Genomic DNA, 19,921 nt, shown 5'->3' on the forward strand with positions numbered 1-19,921 from the left:
TTCAGAACTCCAAGGAAAACATTTTATGAATCAAAAGCTAAGTACAATATGTTAGCAATTAAATGAGATAACATAATAGCCGAGGCAGAACCACGGTTCTCCCCACCACGATTTCAAGCTGCTGCAGAAAGAAATGCTTGTATCATCTTCCAAGTTATCAAGGCATTTTGTTTTGATTTTCGGAAGGCAGGGAGAGAGGAAACGAGGAGAGGACGGAGGTCAAGAGGATTCGAAGCTATCTGTCCTTTAATCAGAAGGAATTATTAAGGAGAGTTATGAAGGAGATTTGCTCAAAACAAAACCAGCCCCAGGATGGGTGTTAAGTTACCGCAACTGACTTGTACTCGGGAACAGCAACTGAAGGTGTGTAGCTGGGAATGAAACCCCACCAGTGCTCTGACGCTGCCGGTGCGTACCTCCCACCGCTCCTTTATTTACTGCAGCTGGCCAAAGGTTTACAGCCTGTTTCATGTATTAAAATTCAAATGTGGAAAACATTACCAGTATCCTCCTTGAATTTTTTGTTGTTGTTGTTGTTCAGGGGGAAGAGGGGGGTGGGTTTTTTTTTTTCCTTCCCCTTCAACTTCCTTTTTATTGTGGAATGTATCAAATGGTCAAAGGCTAACTTCAGACTGACTAAATTCAAAAACTATTTCCTTTGTTCTTATGTTTTTGTTTGAAAATTCAGACCAGTTTGCACAAGGCAAGAAATGAGGATCCGATCTCTTGCACCCACATTAGGGTTTCTTCGGGCTGAGGGGCTCAGATTCTGGTGGCCCCCTGAATACTTTTGAGGAAAAAGGAGGAAGACTGCTAAACCTCACCTGGTTTAATGGGCAGCCGGCTGTCACGCCGCACCTTTGGAATTACTCTACTATCTGGCTGGCTCTGCAGCCACCCTTGATTGACTTACAAGTATCTTCAGAAGAGTGTGAGCGGGAACTCTTCCTCATCAGCAAAACTAGCAGCTTGATTGCTTCTGTATCATTTTTTTTTTCAAAATCCGATCAAAGAAGCTTCTGCGTAATATTGGCCGATTATTTCCCCTTTTCTTTTGCTCTGTTTCATACCTTCCCCTTCCCCTCCAACTGGGCCAGTCCCACTTCCCATCTCCAAAGGTGATTCTAGGCTCTTCCTCCTATCCCATCTCTGAATCAAATTCAAAGAGAAGGCAATTCAAAGGTCAAAGAATGCCAAAGAAGCATCTATATATAGTTTATTATTTTAAAGAACCACTTAACCTTCATCTGGTATTTAAGAGCAAACTTTACATATTTATGGAAAAAAAAAACTGTCTCTGAAGCAATGCCCTGGGTGCATGTTGTTTCCGTTTAGCATATGCAAAACGAACACAGCTACAGAAATTAAACTGTTTTTCTCTTGATTGAAAGCAGATATACAGAAATGGTTATAAGTCACAGATCTGGCTTTTAATAAAGCCAGATTTCTTAATTAAAAGCAGTATTGTTTAAACATTGTAGTTTAAAAAAAAGAGCTATACAAACTGAAATCTCATATTATATGCATCCCAAGTGTATTTAGCACATTACCTGAGGCCAAGCTAAATTAAAATCTAGATTTTCCTTTTGTAAACCCTTAGCAACAGCCATGAATAGACAAACAATTTTTACTCAATGATGAATTTTTAGGGTAGAGTCTAGGAAAAGCAAAAAAGAAAAAAAAAAAGATTTAGCTTTGGCATTCAGAAATATCTTTACACGTTTTAGAAGTGAGTTCATTGCTTCTATTTATAAACCAGTATTTTTGGTTTCAAATTGGTTGCAGGTTTCCATAATACACCGCTCAGGATGTTACTCTTAATCCTAGCCTTTTATTAAGAGAAATCGTAGGGAAGGGCAGAAGAATATTACTGAGCAAGGAAAGAACTTACGAGAGTCTCAGAATAACCTAGACTTATTTTGCATTCTCCTTCTGGAATCATCTTTAAACAAGAGATGCTCTAGTGATAATGGAAAACAGACCTTCATCCAAGCAACTTTTTGAGAGCCCATAAGGTACAGAACACCTATAAGGTGTTTGCTGATCAGGGGGAAGGTTATAAGGAACAGAATTACACAGCATGACTAGTAACGTCAAATTCCCCACCCGTTCCGTCACCTCATTACTGTCATCACTTAATATTTTGTTACGGAGATTTGCTGAACCTTCATAATCACCCAAAAAAGGATGTACTCCCACATCCTTTCCAAAAGTAATGGGCAAAAACGGAAATTTCAATTGCAATATGGACAAATCTACTTAAATATTATTCAAATAAATACTCATTCATGACTAAGTAGTGGTAAAACCATGATATACTTAAATCACACAATCCCACATCCTATATTTAGACAGACACACCGTGTATTTCTACCTCCCATACTCAGAATCAAAAGACACTGACTTAGCTTCTTTAATAATAATAATAATAATAATAATAATAATAATAATAATAATAATAAAAGTCCAACCTATTCACGTCTGAAATGCCAGCAATGTAACATGAACATAAGTTGGGACCTTTAGCTGAAGTCACCAAGATGAAGAATTTCACACACCAGTAATGAATGACTCCGCAATGATCTCCTAAGTTTATACTTTAGTGAAATGAAAACATGAGTCCACACAAAAACTAGTACATGAACGTTCATAGAAACATCGTTCATAATAGCCGAAGACTGGAAATAATCCGAATATCCATTACCTGATGAATGGATACATTTAATGTCTATCTAGACAATGGAATCTTTTTTGGCAATACAAATGCACGCCGCTCTGATAAATGATAAAACACATATAAACCTTCACATTATGCCAAGTGAAATAAGCAGGTCAGAAAAGACCACCACATATTGTATGAATCCACTGATGGGATGTACCTAGAATAGGCAAATTCACAGAGGCAGAAAGCAGCTGGGGAGTTGTCAGGGACTAGAAGAGGGAAGGATGGTGAGTGACTGCTGACAGGCATGGGGATTTCTTTCCTTTGTGCAGGGGTAAAATGTTCTGAAATTAGAATATGGTGATGATGGCGGCATAACCCTGTGAATATACGTAGAACACACTGAATTGTGAAGTCGAAAACGGGTGAACTGTAGGTTAAATGAATGATATCTCAATTAAGCTGTTTAAAAAAGAAAAAAAAAACTGCAGCCATAGTATTTGTCCCTGAAATTCTAATTCTATACGATAGCTGGAGTCCCCAGGCTTCGTCACTTACCATGAGTGAATGTCTGTTGGCGGAAAGAAGACCGGTTCCATACCCTGAGGCCAGACCACCCATCGCTCCATTATGAGAAGGTCCAATGATTCCGTGCATGTCCCCATGACCACCGGGCATGGCCGTGGACGGGCCCACTGCGTGGTTCCGGAGGACGTGAATAGCATCGTCCAGTCTTTCTAAGCGGTCTTCAATTCGGCTTTGCTGTTGGGTAACAAATGACGTGAAATCTGATTTAGTCTGAAATACCTGCGTAGGTTATCTAAGGAAGACCTGAGTTGACACAAACCACATTGTGGGTCTCTGAATATATGTTTCCAAGATAGTTTATTTCCTTAAAATAAAATGATAATAAAAATAAACAGTGACCTTCCTAGAAAACTCGTGAAGATTGTTAAGGTTAGAATTAGAGTGTTATCTTCTTGTGAACAAAGTAAAATTCAGGAATTCTTCCAGGACACTGTAGTGTACATACACTATACTGTATTGCATTAGCTTGAAAGAGAACTTAGGGGCTGAGAAGGGATAAATTTGGGGAGTTTGAGATTTACAAATGTTAGCCACTATATATAAAAATAGATTAAAAAAAGTTTTTTCTGTACAGCACAGGAAACTATGTTCAGTATCTTGTAATAACCTTCTTTAATAAAAAAATGCGAAAACGAATATATGTATGTATATGCATGACTGGGACATTGCGCTGCACACCAGAGACTGACACATTGTAATTGACTGTACTTCAATTTAAAAAACAAAAGAAAAAGAATTTAGATTTACTTCCGAAAAAACAAAACAAAACAAAACAAAACACATTTATTGATTTTAAGAAACTTTCTGGTAGAAAATGGGTAAAGATTTCAAAGAATTAACAATGGAAAGATGACCTATTTATGGTTTCCCAACTAAACTATCTTCCTGAAGACCTATTTCCTCCATCTCCTCTGTGGCATATGATACAGTGTAAGTATCAAGTCAGGAAAAGGTGAATGCACACAGACTGTACTTTCTTACTGAGCACTAACGATTTTTACCTGTGTTCCTTGCTTCCTCGTATTACTAGCTTGTGTGTGTGTAGAGGGGAGCAGAAACTCAAAATGGTTACAGAAAAAACACTGCAAAAATTCTGTCAACCGAAGTGCTATGAGATTTCAGGACTGAAAATCACAAAGACTTGGCTGTACTGTTCACTGGGGGTTTCCAGTTGATTCCAAAGCCCTGACTGTATAGTATAGAATTCACTACCTTACACAATTAAAAACCAACTGATCTTTTATTTTCACCTCAGCCATTAGGATCCTAGTTTTTGGCAACCAGATAAAGCCTATACAATAGTCTTCGGTGAAGAGAAAGGACATGTCGATGGATATTCGTTTTGTTCAGCATGATCACTAATGGTATCAAATAACCATCTGCATACCACTCTCCAGTGGTCCCTGTAAAATTTCCCACCCCACTGAATCCCCATTCTACACATGTAAGCAAGCAGGGAAGACATTATTATCCCTTCCACAGAGATGTGCAAACGAGGCTCAGAGAAATTAAGGGAATTAATTCTCAACGTCACACTGCAAGGAAATGGGGAAGTCAGGGTTGCAATCGAAGTCTTCTGACTTCAAATCTAGTGCCTCCTGTACCGGATCATGCTGCACTCCACTCTGATTTCCAGTGGGCTGTGCAAACAGATGGGCTGGCTCCACTGCATGAGAAAGAATGTGTGTCTAATACAGTTAGTGTATGGTACAGAGCATGCTGATTCGGTGGGCTTTGGTGTTAGGGGCCTCCTAGCTCTGCTGCTTATGTGACCTTGGAAAAGTTACTAAACTTCTTTTGAGTCTACGCTTCTTAATTGATAAAAACGGGAAAGCAGATTCATACTTCCCAGTGTAAGTGTGAGCACGAAGCGAAATAATTCACATGCCTATCATCCTTCTGGCTCACAGCTCCCTGGTGGAGGGCAATTTCTGCTTGGGGGTCTCCCCTTGAGTGTTGAGAACTCAAAGAGAACTGAGTGGAGGTGGTGCTTACGCTGTCTCACTCTGTGCGGCCTTACTGGCTAAAATCCGGAGGTGGATGGTTCACACGCGACCAGCAAGGAAGAGCACAACAAAGGGGGGACCCACCTCTGTGCTTTCGTTTTCAGGTTTTCCTTAATTTACGTTGTAAGCCAAAAGGGAAAAAGGAACCCCAGAATGACCCACAAGATGACATGAACTGAGACAGGTAGGTAGATAAATCCATGCCCTCATCCACGTCCCACCTCGAAATTTGGGGGAGAAAAGGGAAACCCCACCCTGAAGGCCAGCTCCTGTCTGCTCCATTCTCCTCCCCATTTGACTCACATACGGACCAGGCAGTGCACAGAGCAGTGTTGTTTCACGCATATTTCCAGGCCCTTCCTCCTTGAGTTGAGCGTCAAGCACTGAATCTTCATGTGTGTTTATAATATTAGTAACCCCCAGGGACATTTTCAGCTATCCCCTACTACAGAGATTTAATGATATTACTGGATTTCTGTGAGAAACAAAGTGAACGAAGAAATAGGCAGAAGGCTTCCCACTTAGGGGTCAAGAAGAAAGCTATAAAGCTGTCATTCTGGAAAGCAAAGCAGAGAGAGAGAACCTTCAAGTGCTCCAGAGAGTTAGCTAATCTTTGACAGGGGGAGGCCATGATCCTTCCAGGATTTTTAATTTCTTATCTGGTTCTAGATCTTTAGAGCCTGGTGGGGAAGGGGGCTTACACTGTAGCAGTGTCTGGGTTACAATCTAGAAACAGGAACAAACACAATCTGATATCTCTGGCTCTCACCAAACCTGCGGGCTTACACACCAGAAGTTCCTATCAGTGAAAATAAGAATCTCGAAGGGTGAACAAAGTGCATAAAGAGAAACACAGCCCAAGAACGGCCAGAGTGAGGATGACTTACCAAGGAGTGTAAGGGTCCTTCATAGTTAGGAGATGATGAGGCCTGCCCTCCATTTCTAGACCAAACGGCTGTGCCTGCTGATAGGAAAGTGGGAATTACAAGAAAGCCTGTATCATCTTCAACATAATCTTAGCAACACTTTCAACAGTCCTTTCAGAAATCAGCAATGTCAATTTCCATTGGGGCAATAAAATGAATACAAGTAAACTGCCCATATGAGAATGTGGGGGCAAGGAAAAGCATTTTAAATGTTAAATATGCAGACTTCACATAGACTCAGAATTCTCTCGGGCTTCTTCCTAAAAGGGAGTATTTAGTTGATTCTGAATTTTAGCTGGAGAAACGTCCCTTTGAGAGAAAACCGTCACTATCCAGGCAAGGTACTTTGAACAGTGCAAAGGGGGACTTCCGTGACCACCTTCACGCAAAGCCGGTTTGTAAAACCAAAATTCTCTCACCAATGAAACATAGCTTTGCTACTTATTTTTAAAATGATCCCCAAGAAAGGATAAGCCTTCAGAAACATTTCAAGGAAATAAGATTAGCTGGCAGCGAGCCACTAAACCAGAAATTTAAACGCTCAATTTAACAACAATATTAAGTAAGCAGTTTCTTCCGAAGAAAATATATTTTTAATAATTCACTAAACTTGAAGGTAAAGAAAGATTCTTGCTATAATAAATATAACATGCCTCACCACTTTTAAATTAAAAAAAACCCACTTTTAAATTTAAAATAATACACACCCAGTGTAGAAAATTTAGAAAATAAATAATTCAAGAAAGAAACAAATCTATGGTCTCACTCAAATTTCAAGCCCCGACACTGTTAGCACTTTAAAAATCCATTCTTCCTGCCATTTCTGGGTGTGCATGTGTGTGTATTTTTATGTTAAATAAAAATAGAGTATTTTGTTCAATTACTTTTAGTGACAGAATCTGGACAGAGCCATCGGTGTGAAAATAGCAATCTGTCCCCATATTTGTATCTTCATAAAGTTCTCTCTTCCTAACGTGGTCTTCCAGGATGGGTTTCCAGGAGCCCAAAAGTGGCCTTGCTTCCGTGTCTTCCACGGAGAGCAAGCTGCTCAGGTTTGGGGTGTCTGTGGCATTTTCTGGAATGATCTGTGTACCGTAACTTCCCCTTCCCATCCTTAACCCGGCAGTGGAGCAGCAGACTGGTGAGTCCTGGATTCTCGCCTAAGCTCTGCTGTTGCTACTGATGGGGGCTCCTCTGTGGGTCCCATGCCCTGTCTGAGCTTCGTACGTTCATCTGTAAATCAGAGCACGAGACTCTGATCGCTGTTCTCACACCTTATTAGACTCCAGAGTATTCCTTTCTCCAAATTATAACAGAAATGAAATTAGAGCTGCTTTGTTTGAAATGGGGAACTTGGGCGTGCTCCCTGCTCAGACTCCCTCATCCCTGGCCTCACGGGGCTCCACGTTGTCTCGGTCCTTCTCTGACTCTGGACATTAACACCTGTGCTCGTTTTCCAGCGCCTAACAATACGGTGCCACACCAGAAGGGTACAACGATTCTGAGCGTTCCTCTTCTGTCATGGGGAAATTGTCATTGCTGTTCCATCATCCTCTTGATATCATCTCTGGCTCTTCCCCGTTTCAACTCGGTCTCTCTGGATATATGGACTTACAGGTCTAGTTCCCTCTCTATTCTATGACCCCCGCATGTCAATGGAGGTTTGGAAAAGGATGATACTAAATCTCACATGAGCCATGATCATCAACTCTGAAAGCTTGGAGGCTATCTGAAGCCTCCCATTCTTTACCAGGAAACCTGCTGTAGAATGGACCACGGCAGGGCTGCAGACAGGGAATAACATACAGGTCGAGGAGGCGACACTCAGGCAAGAGACTCCAGTATAAATTACAGTAAGGTCAGGGATCGATCAGGTACAGATGTCACTTAGTCTTTTTAAGAAGCACCTGTCCTCTTTCCAAAGAGCAGAGACAGGCGCCAGTCAGGGCATTCTGGAGGCATTTATATCGGAAGGGCAATGAGTCCTTTAAATGGAGCCCTGAAAGATGCAATGCTTTCCTAACATAATTTAACATCTTATAATTTAATGATTTGAAGCCATAGGTCATATTATTGTGTTATATTTTAAAGGCAAACACCCCCCTTTACTCCATAGAGTTACATGACAATCTATTGACACAATTAGTTTTCGTCTAACATTCCAATAACATGGACTTTAAAGAGGGATGCTGAAAAGTCTAAACTTTCTGTGGGAGATGATCTTTTTGCATAGCCACATTTGGTGACCACATAATCTATGTTCCTGTTTACATCTATGTTAACCGGGTTTTCTCACTGAGATGTTTCATTGGAGTATATTATTCTGTTGAGTATCTTCTATGAAGCTCAGAAAACTTTAAGAAGTAAACTTTTCCATATGTCTGGTATTTTAAAAACACGTTATTTTTAAGAAAAGTTCTGGATGTAAATGGCTTCCACCACATACAGCGGTCTGTCTCTCCCACCCCTTCCTGTCTGTCTATTTGGAAATACTATGTTTTGAGCTTTCGGAGGGAGTGGGTTTCCACCTGGTAGAGCAGGAAGTCTAAGGGGGAAATCACTCTATAAATAGCATGCAACAGATTTAAGGTACAGTACCTGAGAGAGAAGGAGGGGAGCCCACAGGAGTTGAAGGGTTTGATGAAAAGCTGTTGTTAGTGTGATCTGGAGAATAGATCTTAAAACAGTGGGGAGAAAAAAAAAAACCAAACCCTCAATCAATGGAAATGAATAATCAACAATTTTAAACCAACAAGTGTCCATGCAATTCGTTTAAAAATTACAAGTTACAAAATACATTTAACAATCCATTACAGTACCAATCTTCTAAGATGAAAAACTTAATTACTTAAATTTTTCAAAAGAATAGCTATCAAGGTCTATGAGACGGTGGGAGGAGAGCTGGCCTGGGGCAGCAGACTATAATTCTAGCCCTTTTCCTCCTGTCTCTTTCCAGGGCTGTGCAGCCATCCAGCCAACTGGATACTCCAAACCTCCCTTTCTTCCTCCACAAAACAAGAGGTCCGACAGCATCATCTCTAAGATTTCTGTCCAACTCCTTCTTCACCATGTTTAAGGCATCTGATCCCCAGGCCTATGAATGCCCAGACTAAAGAGAAATTTCTCCTCAGGTCACAATGCTAATATAAATCAAACTCATTTTATGCCCACAATGGTAAGAAAAAACTAACTGAAGAGACAACACGTTAGAGCAACGCATCTCCACTGACATTTGCAAATGATCACGTTGCGCTTTTGAAGAAGACACCAGGTACACGCCCTGAGAAGGAAGGCAGGGGTGCCATCTGTCACTAGTGAACACGCAAGAAATGCTGGGCTCCAGCCTCCTGGTGGTGGGCAGGCAAAGCAGAGAAGCTGAGTGCCAATCTTGTGACCATTCCTCAGGGATCTCCGGTACGGTCATGTTTTTTTAAATGTCTTTTTCAAAGTGTTTTAGAACTGACCTTTGCAAAGGCAGCCTTAGCTGGTCAATCAGTGAGCACCCAAATGACTTTAGAGGAAAAGAAGACAATGAGATAGAAAATCTATACTCTCAAAGGCCATAAGGATACCCACAAATCTGTCACCGAGTACTGCTTAGCAGAGGAGGCAAGACGGGAGAGACGAGCCACACGCTGGAAGCTTCAGAGCTCTCTCCTCAGATTTTCCAATGGGCATTATGCAAGGAAGCTCGCCTTCCCAAAAACCAAAGCTGTTTGCCATTCATTTTCTAAAATTCTAAATGCCCGCTTCTGATTAAAGTTCAAGCCTTCTGCAATGGCACACACGAAGTCCAAAGTCAATATTTCCTCACCGAAGCAAGTGCCTTCCCCAGAGCATCTCCAGTCTGGGAGCTGCCTGCTGCTCCGCTTCCTCTATTTGCTGCAAAAACAAAAGGCAGAATATGAAAAACTAGGCAGTGAGACGTCTAACAATTTTCTATTCCTGGTCCATTTACTCACAATTTAATTGCATTTTTAATGCTAATTACAACACATTAATCTTTAATTAGCATTAATTTGTTTGCTGAGGTAGATGTCAAATATATTCATGTTACATTTTTTTTTTACAGATAAAATATAAATCTGACACCTTGGTTTAAAGATAAAGTGTCCTGGTTGCTATGACGTTCTCCCCTGTTGTGTATGAGCGGTTAGTGGTGAACTGGAGCAGGTGAGCACATGAAGTTTCTTGCCAAAAACTACGCAGTCCTTGCAGGTCTCTGAAGTCCTCAACGTTTGCCTTTTTGTCGTATTTTACATAATGCATTGAATGGTCACCATGAATGATTTACATCTACTTTCAAATCAAAAAAAGTATTCTTGCTCTATAGCAAAATGAGATACTCCTTTCAGAGTTCCAAAAATAATCTGTAACAGGCCTGGCTTCCTAGGTGGGCAAATATTTTAAGCATTTTAAATAACATATATTCTCCACGTATTTGAAGTCTGTGTTCACAATGAAAGAATCTGAATCGTTATGCTACTCAAAGTCAATCTTGTCTCAAATTCTGGAGATAAAGTAAGCCTACATCATGATGAAGCGATCTGTTACCTCAAACACTGGTGGTTTTATCAACAAAACAGATGAGCAAAGAGTACAGTCAGCCCTCTGTATCCACAGGTTCGGGTCAAAAATATTCAGAAAAAAAAAATTCCAGAAAGTTCTCCACCAAAAGCAAACCTTGAATTTGCCATGCATGGCAACTATGTACATAACATTTACACTGTATTAGGTATTATAAATACTCTAAAGATGATACACTGTATATGAGAGGATGTGTGAGGGTTATATGCAAATACCACACCATTTTATATAAGGGACTTGAGCATCCTTGGATTTTGTTATCTGTGGGGGCTGGGGGAGTCCTGGAACCAATCTGCTGGAAGGATTCCGAGGGATGACTGCGCTGTTAATAAAAGGATGTAGATTCTAGTACGTAATTCAGAGCCAGCTCTACCTCTCAAGTATCTTTTGAAGGTAATTTGCCTCTGTAAGATGGTACTGCCAGTGGTGTTATTTTGTTACATTTATTAAGGCCTCAACATAAGCAAACAGACATAATATTTAAATAAAACCTATTAAACTTCAGGGGAAGATGTTTCTCACTGTTCTGTGAAATAAGAAAAGAAAATCTTAAGTCAACTGATTAATCCAAGCAGAACTTCATTACACATTTACATTTTTTAGAATTCCTGAACTCATCCTTAACCCAAGAAGGCAGTCTTTCTGACACAAGTGTCATCTTTAGCTCCCAGATCTGAAAAACAGTCGTGGGATCAGATCTCAAGTGGTCACATTATCTTTGTTCTCTAGATTATAATTTCATTCTCCTGACCTCTGCTTAGCAGCATTAAATTATGCTTGTTATTTTTATATATTTACACGTTGGGAATGACAGTTCGATACCCTTTTGATGCGTGCTTAATTTGGTTAACAAAAACTCACACCCATATTCATCTGTGAATTACTAAAACTGAAAGAAAAGTGGTATGTGATCAAAAGAACACAGTCACCTTCTGACAAAACAAACCTATTCTTGTTCATGTCATATATTCATTATATTAAAAATATATCAGTTGTTAGTTCTAAGGATTTCATGTATAAGAAAGTCCTCTGAAAGGAGGGTCCACATCATACAATTGAGCTAATAGAAGGAACTCATAAATATCAAGAGTATTAAAAATATCTCATATAAAATAAGAGAGAACTGAAATTATACCTGGTGTGAAAATAAAATTTTCTGCATTAAGGACTTCTTTAAAAACTAAAGACAATTCTAAAGAGAAAATAATAAAGATTTTGAAAACACAAAGAGCACTAACTTTTTTTAGCATGTATTATCGTGGTATTTGGGGACAATTACACACACACACACATATATTTTTCCCCTAGAAGCAATATTATCATTTATACTTAAAATTAGATTTATCAGTCAAAATAATTTATGATATCTGCTTAACTAGAAAACAGATCTTCATGAAATAAAAGTTCAAAGCCACGCTGGGAAAAAAATTACATTATCTAACAAAGAAACTGAACCCAAAGAGGACAAGATACTGCTAAAATTACAGATCAAATTTGCTGCTATTGTAGTCTTCAGAAGATTAATTCTTCTTTGAACAGCTTTAAAATGAGAATAATAAGTGTTTTAAAATGTATTTTCATGAAGCCAAACAGAAAGAATTGAAAACCAATAAAATATTAGGGACATTTAAAAAGTAAATTACATATGGCATAAAAAAATCGTATCTCAGAAGTGAGCCAATCCTTCCGCACTACACCTTTCTAACTAAACTTTTTATTGATGCCTGTTTTGTAGAGGGAGATATTAGGACTCAGGAAGTCTAATTAAAGACAGAATTTAACTCCTTACCCTACATTGTCGTGAAAATGTTTCAGAAAACTACAAAGGCTACCCATGGTAGCCATGAGTCTGATAAGAACAGAGTATTTTTTAACACGAAGCCATTCCACCTTGCAACAGCTGGAGAACCAAACCCGACGGCTTGAATTTCAAAGCATTTTGCTGGGACCAGTTTGCCCTTTCACTTGGAATGCCTTTTGTTCTGTTCCAGGAAAGGCTGGTAAAGACACATTCTCAACAGTCCCTGAACATGTTAAGCTACATAGGTCCTCCTCCTAACGATTTTCCTTTGTACGCCTGATATGTCAAAGGGTATAAACAATCAGGAAGTCAATATATTTCAAATCTGCAAATGGCAAGATTTCTTCTACACTGCAGAATGGATCACGTTTAGCAAACCACACTTCTAATCAAACACATGCTCATCCAATCCACTTTTTCACCTTTAATGTCACAGGATTTGAGTTTTTGTCCACTGATGGCATGAGAAATTACCAAATGCCCAATATAACAGAAATAAAGATAAAAGCCCATTGCCCTTACTTGATAAAGACTGGATTGATTTTTAGCTTTTATCAATTTCTCTTGCTCAAGAGAAAAAGATAATCAAGTCTCTTAGTCGGGCTATAACACAAATATGGATGGAAGACGAGCGGTTATTAAGAGGAACCGTAATTTTGTAGGAGGATTCGGCACTGCCAGCCACCCAAGCATTGTTCAGATGGCTTGAACACGGGTGCCACCGCTGGCTAGAAGACGGAGCAGAAAGAAGGGCTTGCATCTCCGGCTCCATGTGGGGCCACCCTCAGTCTCCATCTCAGCTTTGGAGAAACGGCAGGTTCCCATTAGCACACACCCTCATCAAAGCATCACGATGAGTGGTGCCTGGGGACCAACCACTGAAAAACAGAATTTGGGAAATGTGTTATCCCATTATCGCACACCCCCAGGCTGGGTACATCGTGAAGATACAAGAGCAGGAAGAAGTGCAATTCACAGCGCCTTTGCCTGAACAAAAGTGACTGCCTGAACATTTTGGTTTTTCTGAACTGAATCCAAGCGACCCTTGTGTTCTTCACCTCGCAGGAGCAGCGTAAAAATGTCACTGGCTGCCTGACAAAGATAACAGAAGAAGGAGCATTTCCAGCATTCCTTCTACCTACGGTTTTAGAAGAAAAACTCAAATGCAGGTTACAGTGCACTAATTTTTAGCAGGAGGGACTCCTAGGAATTTCGGGCTGGGGGGACGCCCCGCCCCTCCACCGACCACGTGCAGGAAATGGATGAGAAGACTGAAGTCAAACCCGTTTGCTGTTCTCCGCTGGTGGTCTGTGTAACTGAGACACCCCGACGCTGCTGGAAAATTCATTTTATTCTTGCGCTCTGTGACTCTTCCTCGCCCAACTGTATCTGAAGGCCCAAGGTTCTTGTAAAAGACAAAGTGAATCTTAAGTGACCACTCTCGTAAGAAAACTGCTGTGAAACCAAGTCCCCAAGGGGAAATGGACATAATGTTCCTACTAGAAAAGCCTCATGCTCAAATGCATCATGTCAGACAAACACGTCATTAGAAGTGGAAGTTGCAGCCAGATTAATTCGTGAACCAGATAGATATTCCAGGGTAATCTTTAGCATATGTTGCATTAAATCAATCTTGGTAGTCTGTTTCTTCAGCACTGTTTGGTTTGAGGTTTAGAAACACGGCAAATACCATGCATTAGAAGGGAGGCCGGTTAAAGACTAATAAAACAAAAACAGTGATTATAGCCACTATGCTAGTTGTACGCCCAGTTCCCTGCGAGGAGAAGGGAGGCTGTGTAGCTCCAGACCACAAGTGGTCACGCTCTGGAAATGTCTACAAACGGGATCTCCCAGTGGGGAACTGGGGCTCTCCTGCCCTTGGGTCGTCTCGGAGGACCGTGTTATGGTAGGTGGGCCTCTCAATCCTTTTGAGCAGGAAGGGCTATTGGCTATTGCAGGTAGGCGAGAAATAGGCAGATAAGTGGTATCTACGTGTACTATGTATGCGGCTACTATCAACTAGACATTTCTACCCTCTAGAGGTGGTGTCTAGTAACTTATTACATTTCCTCCTCTGTCCCCAAGCTCACATGCAGAAGCACTGGACTGTCGTGCTCCTGAGCACCCAGAAGCGTCACACTGGGAAAGTTGTAGGAGTCAAGTTGAAAGGCTCTGATGGCAGTAACTCTTGAAGCCCCCAGACTTAGCTTCTGTCCTCAACTGACTGCCACATCAGCTGAACTACTAAAGAATCCAGGGAGTGTCCCACGCACTATAGTCATGCAATTTCAGGGGGCTTAAAGACCCTTCCAAGTCAGGCATGTCTAATGTAATGGCCAGAGGTTGCTGGCAGGGCTTCAGAGAGAAGTGGTGGACTGTATGTCACAAGTTAAGTGTTCTGCCCTGCAATTCTCTCAAAAGTCCATGGATGAATGTGTCACTCAAAAAAATCCTGTCGTTAATACAATCTGAGTCAGTTTTGTCCTTCCTCGGCATTTCTCAAAAAATGATATTGGACACTAAAAGGGCAAAAGAACACAAAACAAGAAATAATGTCCATTTCTCCAAGTCAAGCACAAGCTATCTCAAGCGTCAGTGAGTATCTTCCATCTTGGAGAAGCAGAGGACAGAACCAGAGGCCAAAGAGCATGCTTCCAGAGGGTCCCTTCTGGTGGTTCTAGGGTGTCCATCTCCCTCCACACGTGCATTCTGTTGTTCTATGATCAGTTCAGGATAATCGTGAATCGCCAGGAAGACACAGTGTAACATGAAACTGAGAGATGGAGCAATGATCTCCCCCCGAAAACTGAAAACGCAGCTTCCTAAGACATCAACGCCACTTATGAAAAGATTGCATTGCCTTGCAACTTTTCACCAAGAAAACTTGAAAAATGTGATGTCCATGTGTTAGTGCTTGAACCCCATTCTTACGGCATTAGTATTGCTCAGAGTTATTTTCTACAGAATCGTGTGTAATCTCGAACATGTGTCAGGCTATGTGTTCCCTATTTACCAATGACTTAATTAGCTCTGTTTGTTCTTTGAGATACAGGCAATGTAATATTTCTTTATTTCCTGCATTTCAGAATGAGTGAGTGTATGCCAAATATTTTCAAAAGTCTACAGATGTGCCCTATTAATCCATACTGCTTGTGAGGGAAGAACCACTAACATCAGAAGAGAAATCTTCTCTTCTGGCTACACAGAGATGCTGCCATCCCTGGCTTCTCCCACACTCTGAAAATCAAACCAAAGCCTAAGGGAATTAAAATGCAAAGAAACATGGGCCACTTGGACCCCGCACAATAGGAAGGCTTATTGTGATGCTCACATTTTCCTCTGTATTTTCACTTAAGGAATCGGAGGACATAGTACTTCGAGGATGAACATTCCTGAATGCCCTCCCTTAAAGTAATCCTAATGTAACAGCTATATTTATGCAAATTAATAAAGATCTGTTCCTCCAAAAAGCTGAATTATCATGTCTACTTGTTTTCCCAGATTATAAAGCTTTCTCACATTCTGCTGGTAGATTTTGACAAGCACACCCATGATTCTGATCATTTATGCAATAAAGTTTTTCCTAAAAAGCCTTTTCTGTGTTCCAAAAATCTCACACTTTCCTCTTTTAAAATGATAGCTCCTTTATCATTGCCTAGACCCTCTTTCCACAGGACCCTCTGGTCTGTGTAACAAGTCAAGTCCATCTGGAGTGTGTAGCTGAACCCATCAGTAAGGAGAAGTCACTTACTGTCACTCCACCCTGCCCAGACCAAGCGAAGGAGGAGAGCAGACATTTCTGTGCAATTACAAGTCAGTGATGAGCCAACCGGCTTAAATAAAGCGAATTCCATTCCCACTGAGACTCGTGGCTCCACCGACCACAGCTCAGGGAAGGCAACCACCCCATGTCACAGCATCTCTTTCTTCTCAAGTCACACTGCCCCTCTCCCAGGAAGACTGCTCTGCAAATCAATCAACATCATTTTTTTTTCCCCCAAACAGTGCCCGAGTCTGCTTTCCTCCACTCAAGCTTTTGCTCTACCTTTCTACCTTCCTAAAAAAAGAAAATTACTCAAACCACAAGTAGACAGGAAATCTGCCCAGTAAGAGAATGAACGACCAGTCATCCTTCTTTATAACCAGACCTCATGACTGCAGAAAGGGGCTTTCCATTCGTCAAACCACATTGAAGTGAAATGTGCTTTTCTCACTCTTTCAGTTCTGCACTTTTTTCTTTCTTCTTGTTTTTCGGATCTGCCAAAACTGCCTTGATAGCTAACAAAACTTCCCCCTGCGACCTCTGTCCAGAGCCCTCCAAGGTCAAACTGATGCAACGCATTGGTGGAAGCTTTGTTATGAAAAGTTACGAAAATGGAAACTCTTTCCCAAATTCGCCTCTGAGTGAGACATGAGAGCGAAGGGCTGCTGGGCGGCTCATCTCACGTGTGAAGTGTATTACTGAGTAAGCGGGCAGTGTATTATTTAGACAGAATTATATTTGCAACATTTCAAAACACATCTCTTCACTTTCATCAAAAACTCTCCCACGTAAGTGATTCACATCACATCCTGAAGTTCCAGAGACTAAAGAAAATGAAAGAAACTGCAAAGGGCCAAGGGGACTGAAGACCAGTGTCAGTGGGCCACACAGTCTTCTCTCTAAACCACACAAGTTAGTGTTCTCATCAGCGACCCACTGGAAGTGAGCTCAAGACCTAGCAAGGTGTCGGCTGGGGCTAGAACCAAAGGTAGGAGGTGACCAGTGGAAGTCTGAGGTTTTAATACGATCCTGGAGCGTCAGACTGCGCCACTCATCTGAGTGACAAGGCTGTCAAAGGCACATTCCGAAGGCGGTGGCTGCCTCCTTGGCCAGCTTGGACTTTTCCTCCTGGGGCAGCTGGACATCTTGCCTAGCTCTTCCTTCAAGAGGAGAGTGTTAGTGGGGTAACCTAGGGAAAGGACCACAACGGACGTCACGAAAACTGAGTAGAGGATGGCTCAGTTTATTTGACAGGGGCATTCTGCTTAGGTCTTAACTCGTTAGTAAATTTCCTGAGCAAAAGCAGCAAATAACATCTGGTCCACGGATGCCCAGGTGTCCCCTCTCCCATAAGTCAGCAAACACTCCTTCCCCTCGGAAGGACGCCACGGTGCTGCAGCCTCCTGTTAGTTGTTAATAACCATCTATGACTATCACATGGACTAGTCTTTGGAAGACGGTGGTGTGCTACGGTTAAAAGCTTAGCACGGTGACTGCAATTTGAGAGGTGACCAGTAACTACTACTTAGAACTGTCACATATTCTATCTGACTAATCTTCAGTGGTCTGTCTTCGAAAAGTTCACTTTGTTTGCTGTTTGAGAGCGTGAGAAACAAGGTTGTTCTGTCTATTTAAACCTTTGTTCACTCTAATGACTCCCAATGGAGAAAGTAGCCAAATTTCAGTTTTCTGTGACAAAAAAAAAGGGACGATGGTCACGTCGATGATAATTTCTGTTTGGTTCATGAGCCTGTTCGTTTGTTCATGTGATGAAAATTCATTGCTTGATTACTGCTCAATTATGAGAGGGGAAAAAAAGAGGTCTTGGGTTATTAAACCTGACACTGGCTGTTGACATGGCATCAGAACTGGCATTTCTGTGACTCACCCATTATACTGTCTGTCCCGTTGGCAGGAGGTGTACAGGAGGAGGTGCTGTAATGGTTTGTACCACTACGGTGGAAGGTGGACATCGGAGGAAGACTGGAATTGATGTCTGCTGAGGAGTGTGATGGATAGCTCTGGAACAAGAAGCAGAAATAGGGGGCCACGTTCAATCATAAAATATTTAGTGGGTTAGTTTTCTAATATTTCTTTCAGAACTCTTCATTTTGCCATGGAGACAGCCCTCAGAATTGCAAAATATCCAAGAATTCATCTTGCTTAGATCTGACGGCTTTCATTTTTCAAATAATAAAATACAAAGACACATAGTTGCTTTGGGTTTGCATCAAATCTAGAGGAATACAGTGGCAACAGAGAACACTGAGAAATGAGCACAATCGCCAAATCTAAAAACGACGGCTCAAAAAGCAGTGTCCAAGACTTCAGGAACATGAAAGACCATCACTGCTGTCACTTTTCTGTACGGCCTATTGGTCAAATAAGACGGACTCCAAAAGATAATGGATAAAACACCACCATGACCCACAGGGTTTAACATTATGCTTCATCCTGACTTTCCGGACACTCACTGGCAAAGAATAACCAGTCACAAGTCTTCCTACCAAATTGGATCATCTTGATCTGAGCTCTAGTAAGAACAAAATGGTAAATGAAAGATTGAAAAAGCAGTAATGATTAAATATCTCTCGAAAGCATCAATATGTAAAGCCTTAAAAAAATGACTATATTGAATTACCCTGGAACGAATGAACTGAGAACAACTTATTTTAGTTCTTTCTTTACACATCCTCTCCAATAGCAACCCACCGTGTAGCTGACTATGGAGAAAGAACATCACCGTTACAGAATCATTTAGTTTAAGGCTTGGCTTGGGGTTCGACTATTATGGTAATTGTCCACATAAGCTGCTTTTCCTGGGGACACAGCACAGTGCCTGCAAGGTAGCAAATTAGTGGCTCCCCAACCACTTGCTGTGGAATGAGCAGATCACTACCAGGAACATGGTTATTTATAAAAATTGAGCTATTTTCCTTTTCAGGATAAAAAAAGGTGGCTTAAAAAGTTAATCTTACAGGCATTTGAGTGCATTACAGACATCTAAAGGAAAAATATTTAAGCTAAAATACACTTTTTCCCTATATGTAATATATTACTGGGCTGTGGATCTTTATTAGATCATGATTAGAGAGTCTGCCAAAATTAGAGACTGAATATGATGCTGAAAGTCAGGGAAGCTTACAGCCCAGACATCTATCCACAGGGAGTGAAACCCCGTGTCTGGTAGCCCCCTGTTTATTCTGTGAGGCCCATCTTGGGTGCCACCACTTTCTTGGGGATCCCTTACTTCTAGTTCTTCCACAATCTCTTCTCTCTGAATCCCTGATGCACTCACATTCTGCACTGCGCCATTCAATACTTAATTAAATGTTGCTTTTCCATGCTTTCCCTTTCAAGGGCATTTCCGCCGTTTTGGTAAACTCCCTATGAGGGGGTCCTGAATACAGCCTTTAGCACTGCACCCCAAAACTCGTGCCTGAGTGCTGGACACACTCACCCCACAGCCTCAGAGAACACTGCTTACCAGTTAAGTGTTTAAGAAACACTGGACTGAAATGCTACTGATGTGAGGGACAACTCAGCAGTCTAGAAAACGACTCTACATTTTGGAGTTAGGTCTGCCAA

At 41.1% G+C, this 19,921-nt stretch overlaps 1 protein-coding gene across 21 annotated transcripts in view; it reads right to left on the reverse strand.

Annotated features, from left to right (window-relative positions):
* Nucleotides 1-19,921, reverse strand: part of TCF4 (transcription factor 4) — a 344,623-nt gene that overhangs the window by 27,629 nt on the left and 297,073 nt on the right. For 16 of the 21 annotated variants that reach the window (XM_031441860.2, XM_031441862.2, XM_010997198.3 and 13 more), the window contains 5 exons: nucleotides 18,222-18,354; nucleotides 9,997-10,064; nucleotides 8,781-8,859; nucleotides 6,144-6,220; nucleotides 3,221-3,424 (listed from right to left, as the gene is read on the reverse strand). In XM_031441860.2, coding sequence (XP_031297720.1) covers nucleotides 3,221-3,424; nucleotides 6,144-6,220; nucleotides 8,781-8,859; nucleotides 9,997-10,064; nucleotides 18,222-18,354 — 561 coding nt within the window. The remainder of the gene's footprint in view (nucleotides 1-3,220; nucleotides 3,425-6,143; nucleotides 6,221-8,780; nucleotides 8,860-9,996; nucleotides 10,065-18,221; nucleotides 18,355-19,921) is intronic. The other 5 variants (XM_064480362.1, XM_031441859.2, XM_031441856.2 and 2 more) reach the window with 1 other exon arrangement.

The sequence above is a fragment of the Camelus dromedarius genome, chromosome 28 (assembly GCF_036321535.1).
Source record: "Camelus dromedarius isolate mCamDro1 chromosome 28, mCamDro1.pat, whole genome shotgun sequence".
NCBI lineage: Eukaryota > Metazoa > Chordata > Mammalia > Artiodactyla > Camelidae > Camelus > Camelus dromedarius.